The 25,182-nt window shown below is 30.7% G+C and overlaps 1 protein-coding gene across 1 annotated transcript in view; it reads right to left on the reverse strand.

Annotated features, from left to right (window-relative positions):
• Positions 1 to 25,182, reverse strand: part of LOC143078501 (endonuclease/exonuclease/phosphatase family domain-containing protein 1-like) — a 75,213-nt gene that overhangs the window by 42,094 nt on the left and 7,937 nt on the right. Inside the window, exons 2-10 of the mRNA XM_076253364.1 lie at positions 20,058 to 21,415; positions 13,039 to 13,090; positions 12,264 to 12,371; positions 10,611 to 10,739; positions 9,229 to 9,364; positions 8,726 to 8,779; positions 4,777 to 4,917; positions 3,456 to 3,629; positions 2,841 to 2,917 (exon numbers count right to left, since the gene is read on the reverse strand). Coding sequence (XP_076109479.1) covers positions 2,841 to 2,917; positions 3,456 to 3,629; positions 4,777 to 4,917; positions 8,726 to 8,779; positions 9,229 to 9,364; positions 10,611 to 10,739; positions 12,264 to 12,371; positions 13,039 to 13,090; positions 20,058 to 20,992 — 1,806 coding nt within the window. The 5' untranslated portion in view covers positions 20,993 to 21,415. The remainder of the gene's footprint in view (positions 1 to 2,840; positions 2,918 to 3,455; positions 3,630 to 4,776; positions 4,918 to 8,725; positions 8,780 to 9,228; positions 9,365 to 10,610; positions 10,740 to 12,263; positions 12,372 to 13,038; positions 13,091 to 20,057; positions 21,416 to 25,182) is intronic.

Consider the following 25,182-nt stretch of genomic DNA (forward strand, 5'->3'; position numbering starts at 1 on the left):
AAATCAAGTTAAAAAGGCGATAGTCTGCAAAAATTCTTTTCTATTCAGAAACATTATTCAGACTCTGAACTGAAGTTTTTGTGTTCTTAATCTAAAATGGTGCATGTCAGACCTAAAATCTTTTTTAAAGTTACTTGCAATTTTAAAGTCTGCTTTGACATATTCAGGAATTTAGTCAAAAACCTCCCACACATGCTATCATTAAACCATGGGGTTGTCTTGAAAATGCCTGTACCAAGTCAGGAATATGACAGTTGTTGTCCATTCGTTTAATGTGTTTTGTCATTTGATTAGGGACTTTCCAATTAAATTTTCCTCGAAGTTCAGTATTTTTGTGATTTTACCTTTTTCTTGACCATTAAAAATGTTTTTTTAACTACCTTATAATATGTTTGAATTGAACAGCCCTGATTATATACACTAAATCTAGATCTCATGAATTCTTGTAGACCAAGTGATCTTAGGTTTGCGTCATAGCTTTCACTTTGTAGAGGGAATAGCATTCAGTAACCATGAAGTACTAGTCATCAAGATATAAAATATGAATATGTAAATTTAATGTAACCAAATATTATATTAAAATCTCTAATCTAATGCATTAAAAATAAAGATTTGCATTAAACATAATTCAAGATAATAACCAGAAATCTTACAGTGAGTTGACTGTTAGTGTTGCTCTCCATCAATTGCAACTCATTCAAAATTTTGACCAAATTGCAATTTGTTTTTTAAAATCAAATTGTTCAACTGGTCAGAAATTTGAACCAACTGCTGTAGAAAACCACAGCCAAGTCATGAAAGTGCAAGGTGATAAAATAAAACATACTTACAATCCTATAAGACTTTAACTCCACTTTAATGATGTTGTGAGAATCAGACATTATGTGAATTAAAACATTTCATATTCAGTAAAATATGTGTAAAATTGCAATATATGTTTGTAGGAAGTTTCCATGGGGGAGATAATAACTTTTCTTTCAAAAAGTCTTTATTCAAAAGAATAATATTTAAGGTTATCTCCCCTGAAAACTTATCAATAGCATATTGTTATTTCACACATATTTTACTGAATATATGATGTTTTATTTAAAATGATATCTGATTCTTATAAATATAGAATACTTTTAGAAAGAAAAACTATATGAAAGCTTAGTTTGGACAATTTTATAGCAATTCAAAAAAACCAGTTCCTCTTCAGCATGGAAATGACTATAATATAACTATACAAACTGATAAACTAAATTTGTCACAACATCATTAAAGTGGAGTTAAAGTCTTATAGGATTGTAAGTATATTTTATTTTATCACCTTGCACTTTCACATTTTGACTGAACAATTTGTTCAATATTCTGACCAGTTGAACAATTTGGTTTAATAAAACAAATTGCAATTTGGTCAAAATTTTGAATGAGTTGCAATTGGTGGAGAGCAACACTAACAGTCAACTCACTGTAAATCTAATGCATATAAAAATATGACATGGATAGATGCATCAAAAGATGATAATTTGATAACTAAAATCTATATATGCATATACAAATATGACATGGATACATAATACTTTTTAAATGATATTGCCAAATTTCACCAACATTACTGGTCCTTTTTATAATGAATAATATGATGAGGTTCACATCATTAAATTTATCAGAAGGACATTAATTTCTTTACCCTTTTGTACCATGATACAAATCTAAACTCAAAAATAGAGTATATATCTAATTCTAACTTTCAATGAAAATCTAATTTAAATGTTTGACTAGATTAAAAATTTCTAGAATGCCATCTGAAAAGTCTTAATATACAAGAAATCTATAATTCAACATGATTTCTTTTAAAATAGTATAAGTAAGAGCTTATATTTTATTGTGCAAAAGAAACGTTTTAATTAGTAGAATTTCATTTTGAAAAGTTACAAATTTGTACCAAAAATATAATTTATATAGAACACAGTGAAGAATATTTAACAGCCCAATTGAAAAAAACAAAACATAGGAAAAAAGAGAAAAGATATAAATTATCATTTTCAATTAAATATCTAACTTCCAATTTAACCTGATCTTTTTTGTAAAAATCTTGACATCAAACATCTTAGTTTTAATATATTTTACCGCCAGCAGCGAGTTTGTTCAGTGTGGTACAATAGCAATTCTTCATATAAAACTTATATAACATCACAATAAAATACATATAATACTGTTGCTTTACCATATAGAGTTCTTATTGCAATTACTATACTAATCTCATAAATATAAACATGTAAAATGTTGCTTGATCATAATTTCAATAAGTTTAAAAATCATATCTTCAAAAACGCTGAAACAAAAAAGTGAGAGAAAAATTTAATAAATAGCCTTTCCTCTTTCATCATAATTTACTTTTTCTAATTGTTTCATAAAAGAATCAAATATTTTTAATTTGTTTTTTACTATTGATGAAGTTTTTTTTAAAACAGCTTGCAAGCAAAGTTTTTTTTTCAAATGTGTTAAATAATACATGTAACAAATTATTGCATTTATAGCTTCTTTTTTAAACAGTAAGTAGTTTTCATATATAATGTCATTTTATTCCAAACAACAATTTGGCAAATATTTGTCCAGATATATAAAATCTTTCTAAAAAAAAATCTTTTTCTGCGAGTATGTGTTTAGTTTGGCATCTGTGTTCATTAGAAATTCTTGATATATAAATATACGTCTCTTTTAAAAAATACTTTATAAATAAAAATCTTCTGTCTGAGGTATAATATCTCCTCCTTATACAACCCACTTATAATTCTTGTCTACCATTTTACACATGCTTTCCAATAACTTTCTATAATTGATAGTTATGAGGTTACAAAATAACACTTAAATTTCCCAAATTCATCAGCACACATGGTATCATGATCCGACACTGTGTAGGTATCCCCATTCCCTGGAGCAATTAAATAGCAAGTGGTTAAAATTTAAGTAAAATCTTGATCCAATTTCCACTGCAAAATTATGAAAATTTGGCGGAAAATGGTTCTCTCTATATTTTTTCTACATTTAACATTGGAACCTTTTTTCTTTCAAACATTATGAAAAAATAGCAAGGATTTTATAAGTTTAACAAAAATGGCTTTTTAAACTATAAGTAATCAAATTATGAAAATAATAGTTGGGTCAGAGGCAAAGATTTTCATGACACTGCATGGGTAAAAATAGAGGATTCCAAAAATCTGACAAAAAGTCAGAAACAGGAGGAGAGAACATCCTTAATTACTCCTCTGGAATGGGATCCCTCAGTGAATATCAGATGAGGATACCTGATGTGTGGTAAGTGGAAAACAAAAGAATTATTCTATAATCGAAAGCTGGATTTTGTTTACTGCTGCCTTGTAAGATGAAGGCCCCTTTAATATATACATGTATTATATATCAATTGTTCATATGATTCACTATGTGGTTTTTTCACAGAATTCAAAATCAACCATCGAGAGTAAATTTGATGGCATCTGGAGTGATGGTTAAGTCTGCTGTATCGAAATCTTTCCCTGTGTATAGCTCAGTCCATACTGGACAATGGTCACTAACAACACCTCCCCATCCCCAGCCTTTAGGTATCAGAGGACTTGTTAGACCTTCTCTTACAACACCTGAATAACCTAAAATCAGGAGAAATACAAATGAATTATTAAATGAAGTTCAAGATTATTCATCATTATGAAATAATGTATACAAAAATCATAAGGCACATGACACTAAGATTTACAATCAATACCACAAATAATAAAACCCAAAATATTTCATTTTAACAAGAAGGCAGATGAATACTCATGAATGTAAGTTAAACACACATAAAGAATTTCTCACTCAAGAAGTCTTTACCCTTAATAAAACAGCTTAACAAGTACTGGACCATTTCCAGTCTGTTTTTTGGTTAGATGTATTTGGATTGTATCCATTTGATGAGTTAAGACTGTATCAACTGATTTTTATAGTTTGTTCTTATGTTGTACTGTTATATCACTGTCTCAGGTTAGGGGAGGGTTTGGCCCCAGCTTATATGTTTAACCCAGTTACATTTTATATGTGCCTGTCCCAAGTCTGGAACCTGTAATTAAATGGTTGTCATTTGTTGCTGTTGATCTTGTGGGTTGTTTGGTTATTGTTTTGTACAGTTCTTGTATTGTTGTTCTGTTGGACTACTGTCCAAAAATTAGGGGGAAGGTTTGCTACCCCATAACATGCTTAGCCAAGCCACATTCTATATGTATGTGTATGTCCCAAGTCAGTGGTTGTTGTTTGTTGCTATGTAACATATTTTTTTTTCGTTTATTATTTTTTACATAAATTAGGCCATTAGTTTTCTTGTTTTAATTTGTATTTGTCATTTGAGGACCTCTTATTGCTGATTATGTTCTATGGAATTTGCTCATTGTTGAAGGCTGTGCAAGGGACCTATAGTTGTTAATTTCTTTGTAGTTTGGTCTCTTGCTATTAAAGAGTTGTCTTATTGTTAATCAAACCACATCTTCTTTTTATATAAATAGATTTTAATTGCACGAGATATGATGAAAAGGAATTATTTGGCACCTCACATTGTTACAATAGTAAAATGAATCAAGCCTTTCAAAATTATTTTTAATTTTTTTGTTAAATGAACAAGTTAAAATCATTTGCACAATTAAGTGCAGCATGGTCACTTGTTTCCAGATATCTTTAATGATCTGTTATAACAAATTTAGTTACTATCAATTCAAAACACACATTAATGGACTGGAAATGTTTATACCCGTAGTAGGGTCATACCTGAAAATGTCTTTTTTGTGCTACTAGTTATCCATATATGGTCATACGTCTGACTGCCTTTAAGGTTGTTATTGCTGATATTTGTATATTCTCCTACTGGTACACAATTTTCGTAACCTTTCTTACGCATTATATCAAAATCTGAAATGAAACAATAAATATTTTACATTCTATCAATTCAATTTTTTTTCGAGGTAAATAGCATGACTCTAAATTTTGTATACCTGAATTCTATCTAATGACTTTTGTAATGTTATTTACAACTAACATTGTTTTAATTCTTCACCCCTACAATAGCTTGTATTATATCAGACTTTCTAAAATCAATAATTTTGAGAATAAAAAATATGATCTGGCATACTTATATACATGTATTAGTACATGTAAAGATACTAAATTAATATAGACAAAAATGTTAAAAGTGCATAGGGCTAAAAATCAGGATAACTGAGAGGCTATGGCAAACATTTCAGAATTGGACCTTTTTTTACAAAAAATGTATTAACTTATACAATTATATCCATAAGGAAGAATAAGAGCAGTTATTTATTTAAAGAAAAATGTAGAGAAATGAAATAATGGCAGTGAGTGTTGCACAAAGGTGCAATTTCAAAGTTTTCAGTGGTAGGTCTTACTTAAGGCATGATAAGGCCAGTGACTGTATTTGCTATGGTTATTGTGTTATTTGATTTCTTAATCTGATTACCAAGTATATGTATGAAATTAATTTCACCAGTTAACCACTTCAAATCTAAACTACTTTAATTGAGACTTGTTGTTTTATTTGATATTTTCCTAGAGCAATGAATATTCTACCCTTTACTAGCATAAAACCAGTTGCTCCACAGGGCGCAGCTTTATACGACTGCAGGGGTTGAACCCTAAACGGTTGGGACAAGTATGGACACAACATTCAAGCTGGATTCAGTTCTAAATTTGTATTGTGATTAAATAGTTGACACAGCATAGGTTTCTGACACAGCATAGGTTTCTGACACAGAATGAATGTGGTCTAATGAACTAAATTTTTTTTGCCTGAGTAATTCACTATGCTGTTGAATATTAATCCTCTCAAAAAGATGTTTGAAGAAATTTTATTTTTATTTATGAAATCTGAAATTAGAAAAATCAGTTGGTAGTAAAAGTGAATAGACATTGTATATTGTGTAAAACAATGATTTAAGTTGATTCAACTACTATTCTGGACAAAGAAAGATAACTCCAATTGAAAATTTCTTGCTATTGCCCAATATTGTGCAATTAGATATTTCTTGCTATTGCGCAATACTGTGCAATTGAAAATACTTGCTATTGCACAATACTGTGCAATTGAAGATTTCTTGCTATTGCGCAATACTGTGCAATTGAAAAAATTTTGCTATTGCACAATACTGTGCAATTAAAGATTTCTTGCTATTGCTGAATACTGTGCAATTGAAAATTTCTTGCTATTGCACAATACTTAATATAATAATTTTGGATCCTGATTTGGACCAACTTGAAAACTGAGCCCATAATCAAAAATCTAAGTACATGTTTAGATTCAGCATATCAAAGAAGCCCAAGAATTCAATTTTTGTTAAAATCAAACTTAGTTTAATTCTGGACCCTTTGGACTTTAATATAGACCAACTTGAAAACAGGACCAAAAATTAAGAATTTACACACACAGTTAGATTTGGCATATCAACTAACTCCAATTATTCAATTTTTGATGAAATCAAACAAAGTTTAAATTTGGACCCCGATTTGGACCAACTTGAAAACTGTGCCAATAATCAACAAGAGTGCACATGCTGAAATGTCTCGCCTTCTATACTAATCATTGATATTATATTGATAGTCCTAAGTATAAAGCTTTATTACAACTGTCTCATAAACTTAACATTAACCAAGATAACTAAACAAAGACCAATGAACCATGAAAATGAGGTCAAGGTCACATGAACCATGCCAGGCAGACATGTCCAGCTAACAATGCTTCTATACAACATATATAGTTGACCTATTACTTATAGTTTAAGAAAAATAGACCAAAACACAAAAACTTAACACTGTGCAATGAACCGTGAAAATGAGGTCACAGTCAAAAGAAACCTGCGCTACTGACATAAATATCATAAAATATTTCCATACACCAAATATAGTTGACCTATGGCATATAGTATTAGATAAAAAGACCAAAACTCAAAAACTTAACTTTGACCACTGAACCATGAAAATGAGGTCAAGGTCACATGACATCTGCCCGCTAGACATGTACAATTTACAATCATTCCATACAACAAATATAGTAGACCTATTGCATAAAGTATGAAAAAAACAGACCAAAACACAAAAATTTAACTATAACCACTGAACCATGAAAATGAGGTCAAGGTTACATGACATCTGCCCGCTAGACATGTGCACCTTACAATCATTCCATACAACAAATATAGTAGACCTATTGCATATAGTATGAAAAAAACAGACTAAAACACAAAAATTTAACTATAACCACTGAACCATGAAAATGAGGTCAAGGTCAGATGACACCTGCCAGTTGGACATGTACACCTTACAGTCCTTCCATACACCGAATATACTAGCCCTATTGCTTATAGTATCTGAGATATGGACTTGACCACCAAAACTTAACCTTGTTCACTGATCCATGAAATGAGGTCGAGGTCAAGTGAAAACTGTCTGACAGACATGAGGACCTTGCAAGGTATGCACATATCAAATATAGTTATCCTATTACTTATAATAAGAGAGAATTCAACATTACAAAAAATCTGAACTTTTTTTTCAAGTGGTCACTGAACCATGAAAATGAGGTCAAGGACAATGGACATGTGACTGACGGAAACTTCATAACATGAGGCATCTATATACAAAGTATGAAGATTCCAGGTCTTCCACCTTCTAAAATATAAAGCTTTTAAGAAGTTAGCTAACGCCGCCGCCGCCGCCGTAGCCGCCACCGCAGCCGGATCACTATCCCTATGTCGAGCTTTCTGCAACAAAAGTTGCAGGCTCGACAAAAATCTAAGTACATTTTTAGATTCAGCATATCAAAGAACCCCAAGGATTCAATTTTTGTTAACATCAAACTAAGTTTAATTTTGGACCCTTTGGACCTTAATGTAGACCAATTTGAAAACCGGACCAAAAATTAAGAATCTACATACACAGTTAGATTCGGCATATCAAAGAACCCCAATTATTTAATTTTTGATGAAATCAAACAAAGTTTAATTTTGGACCCTTTAAGCCCCTTACTCCTAAATTGTTGGGACCAAAACTCCCAAAATCAATCCCAACCTTCCTTTTATGGTCATAAACCTTGTGTTTAAATATCATAGATTTCTATTTACTTATACTAAAGTTAAGGTGCGAAAAACAAGAAAAATGCTTGTTTGGGCCCCTTTTTGGCCCCTAATTCCTAAACTGTTGGGATCTCAACTCCCAAAATCAATCCCAACCTTTCTTTTGTGTTGATAAATCTTGCGTTTAAATTTCAATGATTTCTATTTACTTAAGTTATACTAAAGTTATTGTGCAAAAACCAAGAATAATGCTTATTTGGGCCCTTTTTTGGCCCCTAATATTCCTAAACAGTTGGAACCAAAACACCCAAAATCAATCCCAACCTTCCTTTTGTGGTCATAAACTTTGTGTCAAAATATAATTGATTTCTATTTACTTAAACTAAAGTTATAGTGCGAAAACCTAGAAAATGCTTATTTGGGCCCTTTTTGGCCCCTAATTCCTAAACTGTTGGGACCAAAACTTCCAAAATCAATCCCAACCTTCCTTTTATGGTCATAAACCTTGTGTTTAAATTTCATACATTTCTATTTACTTAAACTAAAGTTATAGTGCGAAAACCAAAAGATTCGGACGACGACGATGACGCCGACACCAACGTGATACCAATATAACTCTGATTTGCAATACATACCTTCTTTCTGTGGATCTAAATTGAAATCTCCTAACATAATAATATCTTCTTCCCCTGAAAAATGACATTATTATTAACAGAGCTGACAATTCCATTTGCATATCATTCAATATTTTTCACTTCAGAAAATCAAGTTTGTTTAATAGCCATTGTGTAGTAATGTAGAAGTATAATCGTTTGTGCCATCCATTTTTTTTTTCTGCATTCTCTTACAAAACTAGGGAGGATGTGTACATTAAGATTGTAACTAGTTTTGTATCATCTTATATGTGGGTTGAGGGGAAACTGCAAATCTGTCATTTTCAGACTTTTATGTATATGTATACTCAAAAAGTGACCAATTTGCAGACACATCCGGTTTACTTTTATATAGGAAAAGACCCTAGATATTTCTAGACTAATGATTGATTTTTTAATATTTTCATTTTGTCAATGGTGTTCTCTGTTTTTGTTAAACTTATTGCTATTGACTGTCACATCTTCTCCCTCTTTTTTATATTTACCTGGATATTGTTGTTCTATGGCCTTGATCAATTGTGGTACTTTATCTATTTCTTCCTGAAGTCTGTTTAAGTCTTCATTAGCTAGACCTGTAGCCTTCATGTGAACACTCACAACTATACAATCAAACTTCTTCATCTAAAAAAATGAAGTAATTCTTAATCAGTCACTTATTAACTTCTACACCAGGCACTTTTAAGGTGGTACCTAACACTTTCACTAAAATTAATTTGGCTCGTTTAATTTAAATAAAATTTTGACAAAGTATTTACTTTGACCCTTTAACAAAAATATAAACATTTCAAAAATTTTGAACCAACCATTTTGTCAGAAAAAATACACTGGTTATATATCAGTTTGACAAGAACCAATTTTGATCATTAAGAAGCTTAATATTCCCTTTTCAACACAACGTAATTAAAACGTTTAGCTGACTTTACAGAGTTATCTCCCTGTAGTGTTAGGTACCACCTTAAGTCAAAAATTAATATTTGTCATTTAAAAACTATATGTAAAATAAAGTTAAATTTGGAAGCATCAATAATTCATTTGCTAGCTAAAAACTCAGCAAATATCATTTATCGCTATATTTGTGGATTTTTCCTTTGATCTTTTTTTGTGATAATTTTTCATATCACGCTCCTCGCTTGAGATAGAAAATTATCACTAGAAACTAAGGAGGCCTGTGGAATTGCTAATGAAATTGACATGAAAATGACAACTTCGTGATAGGTAAAATAGCAATTGCAATAAACAGACTATCATTAGTCATCTCAACTCGATTGCTTTTCTTGCTTTCTCCGTCCCGGCTCAGGCGAGAAAATCAATCTCGTTGAGATGATCAACGATAATCTATAAAAACATTAGTAGAGCCAGACAATGATTATTTGCAACCATTAAATGATAGATCAGAGCCGTTAACTGCTGAACCATAACACATGAGTTGATGTTATAATACATGTGTAATTATTAAAATAACAGATTAACTTCTTATTGTATTTTTTATCATCAGAGATAATGCAAAACAAATGATGATAAAACTTTGATGAAAACAACTGTCATGACTGTGGCATTGAAGCTATGAAATATTTCAATATTGTCCAATCACAACTGTATGTATACGAAAGAAATCAACAAATAATAAACGTATTTACACTTTTGGTATTGAGCTGAATTTTGTCTCCAAATGACCTTAGATCTACTCCAAAATAGCCTTCTGACGTCAAGCACAATCACTTTTTAATTTTGACGTCATAGTTTATGGGAACTTGTGTGGTTTCACGTAATGGCCTTTATTGTTTTAAGATGTTGTTAAGTTGCTGTATCATAGATGACTTAGATTTCCAGATGTATATAAATTTTTAAAATACAACAATAATCATACCTTAAAAGTTCCAATAAATGGTGCCCTTGTGAATGGTTTAGGCGAGTTATCTGGTTTTTCCAGCAATGCCGAATGATTTAATGTTATCCCTTGTGAAACATCATACAGGAAGCCGTTATATTCATTACTCTGAAATATAAATATTAGTTGTTTTTCCAATCTTTTTAAATGATGCATTTAAACTTCTCAGAAACAATCAGCAGAACTCTTTAATTCATAAAAAGTCTTCTTTATAATATATTAAGTCAAAGACTTTCAATGAAGAATTGAATGCTCTTTTTTGTAAATTTATTGGGGTGTAAAAGCGTTGACCGAAGTACATTTTGTATGAAGCGTGGAAGCGCTTCATACTAAAAATGTGCGCACGGTCAATGCTTTTACAACCCTATAAAGTTACAAAAAAAAGCATTCAATACTTATAATTACATTTTTACCTATAGGATCATGAAAACACGCCTTTTATCAAGTTTTTATTTCATTTACCTGTGCACTTTATTGTGGGACCTCGTGTCATCATGAATGAAAAGTTGCATTGTGTAATGCAATTGATTAAGGAATATCACGAGATTGCTAGTTAGCCAATCAGAATAACGTTTTATAATGAAACATACATCTAATGTAATTATTTATCGATAATATTACGAAAATAACAAACTATGTTACATGAAGCTAACAGTTTTTGAGGTAAAATATCAAAATTACGTCTCATAATGCAATACCGACAATAAGCGTGATGGTATATTTATTATCATTGTGTTTTCTGAATAGATTTACAATAGAATGTATGTATACAGTTGTATTACTATTGTGATGCTATAATATTAGGGAACAGTCTTATTTCAAATTCCATGATCACCATGATATCTGGATAGATAGTAATGATTTTGCATCTTTAATAATCTCCCCATTATAGAATATTACCAATTCCACAAGGGGGGTTGTTTATCAGAAGAAATATTATATGAAATACTTGGATAAGATCTTATCTATAGTAAATATCTGATAAGATATACCACCTAAGTACAAACAAATTAACACTGATGTAGTGGTACAATAACACAATTTTCTTAGGTAAACATAAATACCTAGTGACTTTGCTACAACAATCAATTTGTCAGTTCTAATTATACCCACTAATACTAACTATAATTACTACAACCAATGTTGTGAAAATACTCTATACTCCTCTATATTCTTAGTACAACTGTCTGTGTTTTAATTATTGACCGAAATCAACAAACTGAAATCCACTACATTTTGTATTGGATTCCAAAGATTCTGTCCACAAAAGAGGGGGATCAAACTCCCTACAATAGTATTGGCAGAATACTGACTACTATCAATTAAATACCACACAGCCAAATAGGCCACCAGCAATCCTTTTTATGTTCTCTTAAACACTTTAAAGGCATATAGCTATGCCTGAAATATCCAAATAAAAATTGATATTAGCCAGTTTGTCAACACTTTGTACCTATATCTTTGGTCACTTTTTATTGAAACAATGAGAATTGCTCCCCTCTTGATTATTTTGCTTCCTTGGATGTTGGTAGTTGCAAGTTTGTGCAGCCTGCCATTGCCTTCCTAGTATTTATGGTAATTTGTACATGTAATATCCATTCTAACTTATAATCAACCAGAATAGTTATATACCTGATACATCCTACCAGTAGCCTCTGATACCACAAACTTCCATTTTCCACCTCGACCTGACCACTTCTTTGTACATGGTAAAGATGGAGTATTTAGTTCTTCACATATCTGTATGGAGAAAATTTATACAAGAGTTAAATTTGGGAGCATCAATAAAATTTAAAATAAACAAGTGCAGTCCAAAAAAAATCTTTTTTTCTTTGCATAATTTTCTAATTTTGACACTTATTACTTTTTAAATTCTTTCATTTTGTAATTTACAGTTGTCAACTTTTTTAATTAATTCTGACCCTATGTTTTCTGTTCTTTGGTTGGGTATACTACGTTGTTGTCTTTTGACACATTCTTCATTTCCATCCTCAATTTTATGTTGTTAGGGACGATATCAAAAGTTCAATGTAGGATAAAAAAACTTAATTCACAGTTTTTCACTGACCCTGATCTTTTGATATTGTACCTTACTGCAAGTTAAAAGATAACTTGGGATAAACAAAATAGGAATGATAACACCTTCAAGACCTCATATTTGGTTTTTTTAATAGAATATTTTTGTACTGGTTGATGCTGTTGAAATCCTATTAAACCTATAATCACCTTTAATTTATAAATTAAAATGCTTAATTTACAGTTTTCCCTTTCCCAACTACATCATGACAAGATCAAAGACCCACCACCACCACCACCACCAATCAAGTGATTGAATTGGTTGTGGTAGTACCAGTAAACAAGAGCCATGCTGTGCTAACTTCATTGTCCAATAAACATTTATACAGACCTTTTCTAATGCTTTCTCATCAGCAAGCTCTTGGAATGCAATTAAACCAAATCTGAAATTAAAAAAAGAAGTAAACCTACAGAAAAATTGTTTTTTTTAATATCAAAACTTACTGTATCAATATTGAATACATTCACTTAAGCATCAATTCCATTCCACTCCTCCACTCCTCATTTAATAATATGCCATTGATTACAGTTACTGACTTACTAAGCTGTTAATAACTGATTTAGGATCGTGTTCTTACATAACCTATAAAATGTCTATAGCTACAACATCTTGGCAGTACATCAAACTATATAATTATTACTTGCTAATTATTCCTTCAGGTTCATCATGATGATATTACTACTTGAAAATTCATAGCAAGGTTCTGCTATATATACTGTATTGTCTGATTGTTACCTGTTACTATAATATTAAAAGTAAAATTAACAAAACTATTTTTTTAACCTACAGAGTGTGGCCATAAGTATTCGTCACTTGAGATTTTTCGCTATATATTGTATATAAAACTAACTTTTTTCAAAAAATTATTTTGGGATCATTTTTGTATTGATTTTAAGCAACTTGGTATCAATGGAAGGTTTATTTGTTTATTTGGTTATATTTTTTTGTGGGTCATATTCATTTTTTCACAAGATGAACACAAATATTATTTTCTGTTCAGAAATTCACTATATATTCAAACAAATTAAATTATAAAAATTTATTGTTTGTGTTCACATCAAGAGAAAACAAAAACACCTGAAGACATAACTATACCCAAATAAACAAACATAGTTTAGACAATTCTACGTCTTTTAATGCCTTGATGATAAAAATCCAACCAAAAATGCCTGCAAAATAGTTTTTTGAAAAATGTGTTTTTATATGAAATATATAGCAAATAAATTCAGATGACGAATATTTTTGGCCAGGTACTGTATATCCCATTTAATCATTTCTAAAAGAAAAAAAAAGATGGTTAATTAGAAGTCTGCATTTGTATGAGAGATTTGATATATATATTAATATTTTTCAGTATTTTAAAAGAAATCAATTTAGAGTTTGTTCAATGTACATGCAAATATACCATCTACATGTCCCTGACATTTGTTCGTCTTCAAAATTTCCCCTGTGAAAATTTGACAAACTAATATATAATCTGTATAATCATCACACCATCAGGACAATATATGAAAATTTATCAAATCTAAAACGGATGATATAATGATTGAATGTACATTTCTTTATCAGTTGACCTTATCTGAATGTAATAAAATATTACTGCTTACATTTGAATAAATTTATAATTTCACAATCTGTCAGCTTTTACCTTCATGTAGACTAGATGAAGCCATAAATATGATACAGTGATTCAAAATTATATTACATAAATTAGGCCGTTTTTTTGTTGTTTTACATTTGTCATTTTGGGACCTTTAAAAGCTGACTATGCCGTATGCAGGTATGGACTGTGTTCATTGTTGAAGGCCGTACAGTGACCTAGAGTTGTTAATTTTTGTGTCTTTTGGTCTCTTGTGGAGAGTTGTCTCAATGGCATCTTCTTTTTTATATGTACATCCAGAATGAAACGAATTTTCATTACAAGTTTATGAAGAAAACAAAAGACACCAAAACATATAAATATTAAATTTAAAGCACATTAGTTTTTGCATATAACCATCAAGCAAGGTTGACAACAGAAAAATTCAAATGTTTTACATAGGCTCAAAAATATGTGCATTATATGCATGTAGAGAAATTTAAAATCAAAGCACCAAAGGGTGCTATAGGCAGTTAATCAAAAACCCAAAGGCAAACTTGGCCACGTTCAGATGAATAGAATTAGTCAAAATATTTATCTCCGGCATTGTTCTCAGCTATTTCTAAAGTATCAAATAATGCTTGTACAGTAATGTTTATGTTATGCAATCCTACCACTTTCAAAAGTTATTTCCAATTTATATTTAAACAGATTCAATGTCTGAGATTATACACATACACTGTCCTATGTTAGGGGAGAGTTTTGTGCCAGTTAAGATGTTTAAGCCGCCACATTCTGTATGTACCTGTCCATAGTGAGGACCCACGAATGCGGTGATTGTTGCTGTATATCATATTTATTTTCCATAATTGTTTTGTACATTTTTTAAAATTTTATTAATTTCTTGTGTATACTTCTGATTTTAGTATGATGTCCAAGTTATTGTAAATGCTCTTTTGTTCCGACGTTGGAAAGTTCCAGGCGGATAGAACTAACTAGCCGAAAAGTTCGAACTCCAGAACTTATTAACTACATTGTAGTTACTTTGTTCTTCCTCTGGTTTAAAAGTTCCACCTGAACAAGTGACTAGTTGAAATAGTTTACATTTTTGTTATCATGGTTATTGTGTTAAGGGGCCAGCAAAAAGAATCCTTTGGGTGTAGGAGTTTCTCCCTGCATTAAAGATCCATTGGTAACCTTCGACTGTTGTCTGCTCTAAGATCTGGTTATTGTCTCTATGACACATTCCCCATTTTCACTCTCAATTTTTTTACGTCTCAAATTATAACTGAATTAAAATATGTTGATTACGGTTTAACTGTCTTCCATTACTAACATCATAATAAAAAACATTTAGAATGAAATTCAAAACAGTGTGGCTGTGGCCATTGATTGACACATTAAATTCATCCATTGACTGGGACAATTTACGGGAACGTTTGTCTGTAACGACCACTGTTCACGACGTACCTACGATAGACATTTAAACTGTGGGGTCACCAAAGGTTTCTTAACGCCTTTAATTATAAAATAATTCAAAAAATTAATCAGGAATAACCTTTATGTTTTGATTTATATAATTGATATAAATCAAAACATCGTGTTATTTCTGATTAGTTTTTCGAATTACTTTATTAAGGTGTTGAGAACCTTTGGTGACCCCATAGTTTAGGTGTCTTTAAAAAGTACATAGTGAGCAGTAGTTGTTACATACAAACGTTCACTAAATTGTCCCAGTCAATGGATGAATTTAATGTGTCAATCAATGGCCACAGCCACACTGTTTTGAATTTCATTCTATTTAAACTTTCAATAACTGTAATAGTAAGAATTAAGAAAAACTTGTTTGTAACTTTAACTGTTCTCGAGTCTCGTTAGTCGACTCGTTACCTTTTTTATCGTATCATGTGATTTCTTTTCATATTATTTTCATGGGGAAATCGTTTACCAGCATAAAGTTGCTGAAGGAACCGCATAGAATTGATTCAATAATACTTAACGAGTCTTCAAATGCGAAAAATTATAAAAAGAAACATATAAAAAAGTCGTATTTTTCTGTACCGGAAATCGAAAAGTCCTTGTAAATCAAAAACAATTACGGTGTGATACGCGTCACAGATTCGGACTTAATATTTTACAAAATATGCGACTTTGAAGTTATATAATGCCGTCCTTTAGAAAACAGTTGTTAAAGTTTACACCACAATATTTATTGAACCACATCGAGCTTAATCAAAGCACGTGTAGCATTATGTTACATTGTACACAAAAGCGAAAGAATCTTAAAATGACCTTGACATCGACCAATCAGAAAACTACAATAACAACAACTTAATTTGACAAGCATGAAGGTGATTTGCTAGAAATCGGAATAATATTAACAAGAAAACAAATGAGCATACATTTTGTACATTAAAGATTACTGAATAAAGATGATTTAAATAATCTCAATCAGACAAAAATACGAATAAAATGATTAATAATAAAGTACCTATGTATCATCAGAATTCTCCCAATTTAAAAGGTACGTAAATTTCGTCTTCTATGTAATTTGAAATTGCCGCCAACTTATATCAGCTTATTAATAGACTACTGACGTATGTAATACGTATCGATGACAAACAATATTCCTATGACTTTTGCCATCTGGGAAATGTAAACGACTCATCTTTATAGATTTATTTCATACAATTGTTCTTTGACATCTAAGCCCACAGCACAGGGGGTAATAAACTATAGAAGGATTTCTATCGAGCACTATTTCCTATGTGCAACTTCAAAACTTTTGGGAAAATCGACGACCATTTAACGTTTTTATGGTAATATTTTTTATATTCCAAAATAAAAAGTATGAAAAAAGTGCCCAATTAGTTATAAATAACATGATAGCCAGCCAGATAATAAAAGTGGCACATATTTCAGCATTTATTGGGTAGAACATAAATCTAGGGTGCTCGCATAAAGCAGCTTAACTGCTTAAAAAGGTCAGGATGAAAAGAATTCCATCAAAACTTTGTTCAATAATTATTTTTTACTGTTACATGTATTGTATTAAGATTCTGTAACTAAAGACATCTCTTAGCTCTTTGTTTCATAGGAATCTTTTTTTAAGTCATCTATCTATATAAACAGTGTAACACAAAGTAAGATAGGTTCAAGACCAAGTATAATCAGGGGCGGATTTAGGCGGGGGCGTGGCGGGCGTGCGCCCCCCCTAAAATTTGCAAAGCATAGGTTGACTTCAACATATTTAAGTATCAGAAGAGACCATTCAATCTTTTTTAACATTCAAAGTATATAAAACAGTCAGTTTAACAGAATGAACGTGATAACTAATCAACTGACCTACGCTTTAGTAAAGTTCTATAAATAATTTCAAAGGAACGTGTCAAACGCGGAGCTGTTTATGATGACAAATATAATAGGTTTTTAGCAATTAAAGTAAAAACAATTGTTACATTGTATTTGCGGTTTTTATAATCAATTTGTTTGATAATCGTCGTTCCAAAACATCCCTTACTTACTTTCACAATTGCATCATGACACGGTCAAATAAACAGTCGGCAGGTGAGATTCTTTTATAATATCCATAATGAAAGTAACATACTGTTTCAAGCGAAAGGTTAGTAAAACTGTTTGTTAATTTGTATCTCTGTGTCTATACTTTTTTTTCTCACTTGCAACCTAAATATTAAGCCGAATTCTGTACCGTATTACTGTATGCTTGGGATCCAAAGAAAATAAATATAACTGCGTAAATGCATCTCGTTTTGATTTTAGTTGTTTGTGGCAAACAATCTAATTAAAATATTGATCTCTGATTACGTTATACTTCATATTGATTAGATTGTGTGGCAAAAACAGTAAAGTCTGACACGACCTCCGAAAATCAAAAAAGTAAAAAACAGATAGTATGAAAGGACAATTAAAAATAGCTGGTAAAAGTAGAACTTTTCGTTTGAAAAATATATTGGTCAGGTGAGCAATTGTGATATGTCTCGTCTCACATTGCGTCCGTCTGTCCGCCTGTCTATCTGTAGATTGTTGTCCAGTGTGGATTAAGGTGGTTTCGGCTTGAAACTTTAATTCCTTGCTAATTTTAACACACAATAGTTCGAGATATCTTCATTTCCCCCCTTAATGAATATTTCAATAATTTTACCTAAAAAAAACCTCCAAAAATTTTTCGCCTCCCTCCGCTCGGCGAAAATTAAAAGTTGCGCCCCCCCTAAATGGAAATCCTGGATCCGCCCCTGATAATGTACTTATTATAATCACCTGTAGACAGTGCTGGTATCAATTTATTCATATAAATATCATACATGTATTTAATTTCTGTGATTGTTCTTTCAATAAGTATACAATATCATTTATTGAAGTTTAAAAATATCTACATGTCAATGGCTATTAAAAAGTATCAAAATATTGAAGTTTAAAGTCTAAATATCAAGGATCAAATTTAATGACTGGATTGATTACAGCTAACAAACAAACAAAAGAATTTAAGTCCTATTTCATTTTCATGACTTATTCATAAAATAACTGATCTAAATAATTAATATCTAAATGCTCTTTCATATTTGAATGTATATTGACCATTAATTTTTTTATGAATATTAACAATATTTATATTAAAACATGTAAAATGATAAAGTAAAGTTTGAAAGTACAAAAATATGTCTTAGAGTTAATCAAATATTATCCCATCAGACTAGATGTCTAGATATTGAATCCTGCTAATTCTATCTCATGATATAAAAGCATTCTTTGTCATTTGGTCTCTGGAGATCAAGTGAAGATAAGAGTTGTGCATTAATTGGCAATCTTACCCCTTATTTACCATATTCACATTTTTATATATATATAAACCTTTTCCACAACATATTCTAAATAAAACTTTTTGATTAACAGAAAAAAAAAGGATTGTGTATGAACAATGATGAAAAAAAAATTACAATATAAATATTAACAGATAAATTAAAGTGATGCCACCAAAATTTGAAGTTAATCTGTGTTTTGTGGTAATATGCATTGCGTATAAGTTTCATAACATTTGGTTACGACAAACTGAAGTTAGAAAACAGAAACCAATTTTGGGACGGATGTACGATCATACATACAGATTGACAAGGGTACCAGTAAAACTTAATGCCCCCTCCGCTACCGTGGGAGTATAATAAAAATAGTCAGTTTGAACACTAGTTTCCAAAATCTACACAATCTACAGATAGATATTTAAATAAGTCCCCAGCTGGAAGTAATTTGTTTGTTTACATGTAATGCCAAAAAAATAAAGCTAAAGGGCAACTAGATGTTAATATCAAGTATTTACCAATGTTTCAATTATCACATGGTATTTTAATCATGTTAATCACACTGGGTTATGAGAAAATTGTCACATTTTAAATCTGCTTAGTGGGAAAAGTTTCTAATATAATATACATTGTACAGTATATGCACATAAATATTAAGTAATTATAAACTATACACCTCTCTTGCTGGTGTTGAGTGGGGCATGTTTCCAAGTAAATTTTTTTGTAAGCTAGTACAAGAGCTCACGATCTTTGGCCACCACAGGTTCAACAGAGAGATGGAGGAATTTTATGGTTTATTCGTTTATTATTGAAGTCTCCATCTCAAAAAAGAGAAAGGAAATGACTCAAATTAAGATGAATTCTAAACTTTTGCTTTAAAATGATGATATGTGGCATGGGCTCAGTTGATACAATATTGTCTTACAACCATGATATAATGTATGTGACAAACTTACCCATTTTCTAGAATTGTCATACAAATGACCTCTTTAACTCCTGGATTATTAGCTTTTTCTTCATCGAATCGTTCCACATTCCAACTAGCTATCCTCACAACACCTTTGTTTTTATGTTTAAAATTAAATGGTGCCACTTTTGGTCTAGAAGATGATCTAATGATAGGTTCTAAAATATCTAACATATTTTCTGTGGACTCAGATAAATGTCTGTTCGTACATGTAGTTGTGTTTAAAGATGATGAGTTTGAATTAGAATCGTCTTTATGTGTGACATTGCCATTCATGAATGTTTGGTCCTCAGAATCATCCAAGCAGACTTGATATCTTATTGCACTTAAAATACTATTTCCAATGCCCTTCACTTTCACAAGGTCATCTATAGATTTAAAGGGTCCTTTTTTATCCCTGTAAGTTACTATATTCTCAGCAAGACTTTGTCCAACACCATTAATTTTCATTAACTGGAAAACATTTGAAGAATTTATATTCATTTTTAAATTCCCATTTTTCTTTTTCACCAAATCATTTGTAAAAACTTCTAAATCTTTATTACTTCCACTTAACGAACTTCCCCCAGAATTCCCCTCAGTTGTACTCGTCATTCTTTTCACAGAAACACAAACTTCGTTCCTTATTGTGTTCAATTTTGCAGCACCAACACCTGAGACAAGAGCCAAGTCCTCAACTTTTTTAAATCCTCCTATTTGTTTTCGATACTCAATGATGTTCTGTGCCGTTGCACGGTTTATTCCAGGAAGTGTCATCAGTTCTTCTTCCGCTGCAAAATTGATGTTGATCATGTTTTGCGGAGTTTCATCCATCATAGACATATTAAAAGTTGCACTTAAGTTCCTTCTGTGTTTTTTAAGCTTTTTGTTGTCATGATCATAATCCCGATTTTTGGGGATGCAGCAGCTATTGACGGCCCCCATTGTTAAATAAATTTACTGCAAGGTATTGATTAATAATTTTTTTTCAAACAACTAAATCAATCCTTGTTTATGATATTTTCATTATGAAAACAGAAAACTTAAGTAATTGAAAGCGAAATCGAAGTGATATGCACACGAACTAAATCCGTTGAAAAATGTTTATTATCGGCAAGTTTTCCATGTTAAAAACCTATTCATTCACAGGTATATTATAATCCATATGATACCTTATTCATTATTCAAATTTTTACCTATCAGGTAGATTGTTACTGGTATCTCCTGCTGAAATTTACAATACCTGTCGCGTCTCCCTTGTAATTAGCCTCCATCAAAGTGTTAATATTATGACAAGCCTCTTTAAAATTGACCTTGTTTTACTTCCAGATAACCTTCTACCATTTAAATCAAGGATTATCAACTGACCTACAAAAAAGAAAATATTTGATTAAATACCAGTGGTCATTTAAGGACAGATAAGACCGCATATATATACTTCTACATGGAGTTGTTGATTTAATACATGTTAGTGGTCATAATCTTTCAATGAAGTAGAATTTACTCTAGCCATTTGGCTAATATCTGGTACACAGAACGATATCTTTTGTTGTTTTCTAACATAAAAATAATTATAATGAGTTCATTTTAACTGATTTTAACAGTTCATTTAAACACACTCAGCGGAATGTGTTATGATTACCTTTAAGACAACTATTGACCAGAGTTGGAATGATGTTGATTTAAACAACTATAGGTCACTGTACAGCCTTTAACAATGAGCAAAACCAATACTGTATAGTTATTAGTTTTTATTTAAACACTGTCCCTGAAAAGGGATACTGAGGCTGAGCACCAACAAATATATTTAACCCTGTCAAAAGTTACAATGATCCTGTATCTTGCCAGGAACTTAATAAAGTGGCTGTCGTTTTAGTTTAATAAAGTGGCTGTCGTTTAGTTATAACAATAAACATGTAAATCAGGACAATCCCGCTACTATTGGTACTAAGTGACAAAAATAAAATACATTGGATTTGAAGTCAATAGAATACGATGGAACAATTTATAGTAATATACATGTATAGTGATATTGTGCAAGCAAACATCGTTGTGTTGTGGGCAAACAAGACCAAACGTACCTAGATCTCTCTAGAATCTTACCAATTCTTCCAGTCAGAAAAAAGGACAAGACACGACAATTCATGCAATGATTCTGAAGCACACAAGCACAGGTCATGTATGTTATATAAAAAAAAAACTTACTTTGAAATTTATTTCCTGTCTATCAGGACATGTGTAAATATGATTAACGCAGAAACATATGTTAATTATTCCATCACTGCTTCTCTATGGAAATTTTTTAATTAGAAATTTTGTTACTGTCCAATTAACTTAGTCATGAACTCTGCATTATTATTTACTCATGTGTACTCAACTGACCTCAGGTAACTCATCATTACCTAGTTAACCACAATAGAGGAATGTTGAGGCTGTTGAGTGAAACAACTGACTTGTTTTCTAGCACATCAAAAGCAACAGATCACGATTCTCCTCTGTTTAAACACTTACACTCACTGCATGACCTGGTTTTTCAGTCATGAAGTTAAAAATAACCTTGTTTCTTCTGACAGTCAGACTTTGACATTTTTAAGTTTTAATGTAAAACCACCATGACCACAGTTACAAAAATGTTGTATAAAAAAAATAGAACACATCTGTTCAATAGAATAGTGGCTCTTTTCACAAAAAATCTTAAGAGTAAACATACTCAGAAGTAGTAAACATTTCAATAAATTTTAAGTGTTTAAAATAAAGATGTTTTATTTGTCTTTTTCTTTTCCTTCTTGTATTTGAGGAGTAACATAACCTTTCAATAGTTTTGTCACCATCTCATTAATATTTCCAAAACATCTCCTTAATATCAGATTCAATATTAGTTGTCTTAATCTTTTCTTTACCTTTATTCTCATTAATTACCTGCACATACATTTTGCAAAAAAGAATCATAATAAAAAAAACTTCCCAACAATGGCCAAAAAAAGTGTTTCAATCAATATTGTAACAGTTAATTCAATTACTTTAATAATATTGATTGAAACACTTGATATAGGACATAAACTACATGTACATAGTCTTATACATGTAATATAAACTATGTACATGTAGTTTATGTTCTATATCAAGTCATCTAGGTACTAAACATTTCTTTTAAGTTTTGGATTAACAAATTTTATCATTTGTTTATAAAGCTTTGAGGATTAACAAATGATGTGTACTTTTTCACCATAGATCATTGGTCCAATATTAATGTAAACATAAACCAATTCTACCTACCAGTATACGTAGATCCACCTAAGTTAGACAAAGATGACAAAGATGACAACTTTTTTTTCCTTTTTTCTAAGTCTCAAAATTGGTCTAGTATATGATATAATGACATTGTACTTCATTTTTTAAATATCAGAAAGTATTCAACATACTGTCTCAGTTTTGAAATTAAATACATTAATACCCTCATTATACATTCACACTGATTTACTTACATATAGTTGATATAGATGTAATTAGATCTCCAGACACTCTACAAATGAAAAGGCCTCTCATTCATAGCTTATAATATTTACATACACTTGTTGAAGTTTATCATATGACTGAAAATTGACATTACTGTCAGTCAACATTGATTCTTTAAAGTTTATGTTAGAGTGAAAAAAATGCAAGTACTTTCCTGGAATAAACTTCTGCGCCTACATAAGGGTTTATGTAGCCATGATTAAAATAATTTAATTCTGCCTAAAAATAGAAACTGTTTATCTAAAAATATTTTTTTTAAATAAATTCAATATGCATGATATGACTGGTCTTTATTGAAAAAAATCTTTTCCAACAAGAAAAAAGATGATGACTTTCATGTCCTTTTTAGTCACATTTGTAAATTATGAAATTAGAGATGTATCAAGTGTTTTAAAAACATGTCATTAATATGTGACACACATTAACAAACTTTCTGAACTAATAAATCTATTTAATAAAGTGTCATCATAAAATATATATGTATTGGTAATATTGTCCATTTTTATATATAGGAAAATTCCACAAATCAGTAAATACTATCAGAGACATGTATACTATTTATATGTCTCTGATACTATTCAATATAAAAAAGAAGATGTGGTATGATTGTCAATGAGACAACTCTATACAAGAGACCAAAATGACACAGAAATTAACAATTATAGGTCACCGTACGTCCTTAAACAATGAGCAAAGCCTATACCGCATAGAAAGCTATAAAAGGCCCCGAAATGACAATGTAAAACAAATCAAACAAGAAAACAAATTTTATAAAAAAATGAACAAAAAGCAAATATGTATACATAAACAAACACCAAACACTGAATAACTTGTTTCAGTCTTATACATTTGTTTTTTTCTGTCAGTCATGGCAACTTGTAGTCTTGTCATAAAACTATATTGTTTTATTGAAAAGTTTAGTTTTTTGAAAGAACATTTTAAGAATGTGTTTTTTTGAGCAAAAATGCTTTAATTTTTGAATGATGGAAAATATAACTTTCAGAAAAAAGTCATTTCTAAATTAAGTTTTTCTGAGAAATCAAGATTTTTGTCTGATTTAAACATACTCCACTGGACATTCACATAATAGCACATAAGATTATTTTCACTAGAAAAGTAAGTGAAAATTTAAATCTTGATGCAAACTGGGTGTATTTCAGGTGGTTGTAGGTGTCCTAAACATAACATTATTGATCACAATAGTAACTTTATCAAGAGTCCGTCCTACGCCTACTCAGGATCACAACAATGTGATTTAAATGAGTCACTTATTTTACAGTTCTTTATACACCCATAAAATATAAATATCATATAAATTTTGCTAATTTTGCTAAAGCAGACCCTTGACATGAAAACCACATCTATTGAAAACTGAGGAGGATGTTACTAGGCTCAAAAACTTGTGTCTGATCCATTTGATGTTTCAAATAATTAACCATTCAAAAACTTATTCATAAGTCATGATAATCAGTCAGAGCTCAGACATAAATAAGTCTGAATCTGCTTTTGACTCATAGAGGTCTAAATTTGTAAGTTTTAGGATTTGTCTCCCTTTAATGCAAGACAAAATACGACTTTAATAAGTCAAATATTGTTAAGCAAGAAATGATTGACCAAAA

This window comes from Mytilus galloprovincialis, chromosome 6 (genome assembly GCF_965363235.1).
Source record: "Mytilus galloprovincialis chromosome 6, xbMytGall1.hap1.1, whole genome shotgun sequence".
NCBI classification, from domain to species: Eukaryota; Metazoa; Mollusca; class Bivalvia; order Mytilida; family Mytilidae; genus Mytilus; species Mytilus galloprovincialis.